The following is a 4929-nucleotide window of genomic DNA, read 5'->3' as shown; positions in this document are numbered from 1 at the left end:
GTCCAGGTTGCTCCTATTGACCCTGGTGTGCTTTCCAATGGCCCCTGTGTTAGCAATGATGACCATGCAACTCTTCTTACTCCTGTCACCAGAGCTGAAATCAAGAAGGCTCTATTTGATATAGACTCAAACAAAAGTCCAGGTATGGATGGCTTCTCTGCTGGATTTTTCAAGAAGGCCTGGGAGATTGTTAGGCATGATTTTTGTCTAGCTGTGGAGGACTTTTTTAAAACTGGTTTCTTACCTAAGCAAGCTAACACTACTTTGGTCTCTTTAATACCTAAGAAGGCTTTCCCACAAACTGTAAAAGACTTTAGACCTATCTCTTGTTGCTCTATTGTCTATAAAACCATCAGTAAGATCTTAACTGCTAGGCTCCAAACTGTTATTCCTGAAATTATTGGGCCAGAGCAGGCTGCTTTTGTTCAGGGAAGGAGTTTATTTGAGAATGTGATGCTTACCCAAGGTCTTCTTAAGGGCTATGGAAGGAAGAATCTCACCCCTAGATGTATGCTTAAGATTGACATTAGTAAGGCTTTTGACACTCTTCAATGGCCCTTCATCAGGAATATGCTAGCTGGTCTTAATTTTCCTCCTATCTTCATCAAGTGGATCATGGCTTGTGTCACTGGCTCTTGGTTTACTCTTAAAGTCAATGGTACACACCATGGATTCTTCAAAGGGCAAAGTGGAGTGAGGCAAGGGGACCCTTTATCCCCTTATTTGTTTGTTTTAAGCATGGAAGTATTATCTAGAGAGCTTAGAACAATGTGCCTTTCTTCTGATGTTTCCTATCACCCTAGATGTTCAAAACTCAAGCTAACTCATCTGGTCTTTGCTGATGACCTCATGATTTTCACTCGAGGAGATTTGCCCTCTGTTCAAAAAGCCACTGCCATTTTGAGCTCCTTCTCTCATTGGTCTGGTTTGACTGCTAATTTGGATAAAACTGACATTTATTTTGGGGGTGTGCACCCTGCTGTCAAGGCTCTTATTCTGGAAAGAGTTGGGCTTAAAGAGGGATCCTTCCCCTTCAGATATCTGGGATATCCAATAAATGATTCCAGACTTACTATGGACATGTATAATGCTTTGATTCTAAAAATTCAGGCCCTAAAGGGGGTCTCCTCTATTCAGCACCTTTCTTATGCTGGGAGAATTCAAGTCCTGAACTCCATAGTTTTTGGTCTCAACAACTTCTGGTGCACTGGCTTGTTATTGCCACAGCAGATTTGCATTCTCATCACCAAACTAAGCAGGGATATTTTCTGGGGAAGATATGGCAGCAAGAGGAAGCACATCTTTAAAGCCTGGCAGAGCATTTGTGCACCCTGGGAGGAAGGGGGTTTTCAGGTTAAGGATGTTTGCACCTGGAACAAAGCTGCTATGCTGAAATGGCTTTGGCATTTGGATAGAGGGACTGGAGCAATTTGGATTTCCTGGGTTACTAAGTATTTCTTAACCGATTGTTCTATCTGGGACCTTGCTGTTAGGGACTGTTTTTCTGAAAGTCTTAGAGGAGTCCTTCTCCTTAGAGATGCCTGTATTAAGCAGTTAGGCACTGTTCAGGCAGTTCAGGCTATGCTCTCCAATTGCATTATCAGAGGTCAGTTTTCTGTGAAGAAAGCTTATGACAGCCTGAGATGCTCCTACCCTGTCCTTGCTGTTTATTAAGCTATTCATAGAACTACTATTCTTCCACGGCATAAAATTATCCTCATGCTAGCCGTTCAAAAAAAGCTAGCTACTCAAGATCTCTTAATTACTCGAGGGATTGTTCTTGTGAACAGATGCTACTTGTGCAAAGCTGCTGCTGAATGTGCTGATCACTTGTTCTTTGCTTGCCCTTATGCAGCAGGATTGCTCACTCTTTTGCAGCAGTGGTTACAGCTACCTTCCTCCCTTACTTCACTCTACTCCTTGCTTACAATGTCTAGCAGGGGTCAGGGGAATAGGAAACCATTGTTTAGCTGCGGCATTGGTAGTCTGGTTTATGCTATTTGGGCAGAGAGGAATGCTCGTGCATTTAGAGACCAGGAAAGACCTATCCAAGCTGTTTTCAGTGAACTAAAATTCACTGTCAATGCTCTACTTGCATGTAGTGGTCCTGAAAACGTATTACATGACATAGACACAATATTCACTTCTTAGACTTATAGTCCTCTTGTATAGATAGTGGAGGAGTTTTTGCATATGATATAGGGGATATATCTTTGTAAGAAAACTCTTGTACTCCTTTTTTTGGAATATAATGAGTAATACACTTCTTGCAAAAAAAAAAAAAAAAAAAAAAAAATATTTTCTTCTAGCACTCTCAATATTTCTTCGAAAAATATTTACTTTTTTTGCTTGTATATATTTTTGTTTTCTCATAATCAATACTTACGAATATTTTTTAATTATCACCCCACTTCTCTTTTTTTGTCCATTTATATATTATCACCCTTTTTCTTTAATTTCTACTTTGGGACTTACTTTTTACCAATATTTCTTATAACTTTTTTTAAAATTATAAAATAATGTCATCGTTTAAGGGTAAAATTCTCACATTACTCCACCAATTGCAAACTTTTTCCTTTTATTTCAATTGGTTTTTATCTTTTCTTAATCTTAATTATTGCACACAAGCAAATGAGGTGATAATTAAAAAAATGGAAGAAGTATAATAATACAAATTGTGTATCCTTATTTCTTTGAAATTCATTGGGATAGGCGTTAAAGCTCCTCACATAAAATTTTACCAACAACAAAAGATACAGAGATGACTATACTTGACAAGATATATAGTCGAAATGAAACTAGAATGATGTCCATTGTTTAACAAATACATTTTCTCGTGTATCCTCTCAAAATTGCTCACATAAAATTTATTTTTAAAATTATTGAATGCGTATTTAGTCTAAAATTTTGTTTGTACAAGTCACATGTCATCAACTCCTTGCTAATAATTTAAGTATTATCACCTCATTTTGTTAGGTGTGTGAAAGATATGGACGAAAAAGTTCTGGTTCAGGATAACGAAATAAAGGCTAGATGAAGTTCTTACTTTGATACTTTCTTTAATGGACATCAGGAACAAGGTTTTGGGGATGTAGAGGTAACACCAAGCATGGTTAATCGGGAATTTGTGCGTAGAATACAAAAGAGTGAAGTTAGAAAGGCGTTAAGGAAGATGGGGTCAAAGAAAGCAGAGAGACCGGATGGTATACCCATAGAAGTTTGGAGGTGCTTCGGGGAGAAAGGGATCGAATGGGTAACCATGCTCTTCAACAAGATTTGGAGGAGCAACAAGATGCCATCAGCTTGGAGGAGAAGCACTCTTGTCCCTTTGTACAAGAACAAAGGTGATGTTCAAGAGTGTTCCAATTATCGTGGAATTAAACTTATGAGTCATACGATGAAGTTATGGGAGCGGGTAATCGAGCAAAGGCTCAGGAGATGTGTAGACATCTCGGATAACCAATTTGGATTTATGCCTGGGAGATCGACTATGGATGCAATTTTTATCATGAGACAGTTGATTGAACACCATCGGGACAAGAAGAAGGACTTGCATATGGTTTTTATTGACTTGGAAAAGGCATATGATAGGGTACCAAGAGAAGTACTTTGGTGGGTTTTGGCGAGAAATGGTGTGTCACGAAAATATATTGACCTCATAAAGGACATGTATGAGGGGGCTAGTGCAAGTATTCGCACTAATGTTGGGAGAACGGAAGAATTTCCCATTACCATCGGGGTGCATCAAGGTTCCGCACTTAGTCCTTTTCTCTTTGCTATAGTTATGGATGAGTTGACAAGGCATATTCAGGACGACATCCCTTGGTGTATGATGTTTGCTGATGATATTGTGTTGATTGATGAGACAAAGAGGGGGTGGAGAGAAAATTGGAATTGTGGAGGCAGACTTTAGAGACTCGTGGGTTTAGGGCCGAGCGAGTAAGACCGAGTATTTGAGGTGTCAGTTCACTAAGGTGGCGGGGTTGAGATCGACAGAGTCGGGGAGTATTATTTTCGATGGGAATGTTGTTGAGGGGTCGGATTTCTTCAGATATCTAGGATCTATTATTAAAAAAGATGGGGAGTTAGACGGAGATGTGGCTCACAGAATTAAAGCAGGATGGTTGAAATGGAAGAGTGATTCAGGGTTTCTATGCGATAAAGATATGCCCCAAAGACTAAAGGGGAAATTTTATCGCACGACAATTAGGCCTGCCTTACTTTACGGTTCCAAGTGTTGGGCCATGAAACATTGTCACATTCAAAAGATGAGTGTGGCTGAGATGCGCATGTTGAGGTGGATGTGCGGACATACAAGGAAAGATTGGTTAAGGAATGAGGTGATTAGGGAAAAGGTAAAAGTGGCGCCAGTAGAGGACAAGATGATAGAAAACCGACTAAGATGGTTTAGCCATGTGAGAAGGAGACCTATGGACGCACCAATTAGGAGGCTGAAGACTTGGAGAACAGAAAAGGTCCCTAGAGGTAGAGAAAGACCGAGACAGACATGGTTGAGAGTGATAGAGCACGATATGAGATTTTTGGGGCTTGAGGAGAGTATGGTGACGGAGAGGGCACAATGGAGGGAAAGGATACATGTGGATTTTTAGTATTTGATGTTTTTTTTTGACATATTTAGTGTTTTTTATTTAATTTAAAGAAATTAAATTATTTATTCTTCTCTCCTTTATTACACCTTTTTACCACCACTTTCTTATAGATTTTACTTGGTTTACTTTTAAGGCATTCCGGATCCTTAATTCTATTTCGGTTTTTAAAAAAATCGTTTTAATCTTTTCTCTCGATTTAAATTTTAAGTTTTTATAAAAGAAATCCGGAATTCGATTTTAAAACCCCTAAGTTTACCTTGACTTTTCATTACATTTTCGTTCTCCCTTTTTGTTTTTCATTTTCCCTTTTTTATTCGCA

The 4929-nt window shown here is 39.0% G+C and overlaps 1 protein-coding gene across 1 annotated transcript; it reads left to right on the top strand.

Moving 5' to 3' along the window:
- The first annotated feature begins 1719 nt into the window (after positions 1-1719).
- On the top strand, positions 1720-2151 carry LOC141587714 (uncharacterized). Its single transcript, XM_074409186.1, has one exon. It carries the CDS (start codon positions 1720-1722, stop codon positions 2149-2151), a length of 432 nt encoding a protein of 143 aa, XP_074265287.1.
- The last annotated feature ends 2778 nt before the right edge of the window (positions 2152-4929 follow it).

Source organism: Silene latifolia, chromosome 6 (genome assembly GCF_048544455.1).
Source record: "Silene latifolia isolate original U9 population chromosome 6, ASM4854445v1, whole genome shotgun sequence".
Lineage (NCBI taxonomy): Eukaryota > Viridiplantae > Streptophyta > Magnoliopsida > Caryophyllales > Caryophyllaceae > Silene > Silene latifolia.
The sequence above is the reverse complement of the archived record's forward strand: the minus strand, read 5'-3'. Positions and strand labels throughout refer to the sequence as shown.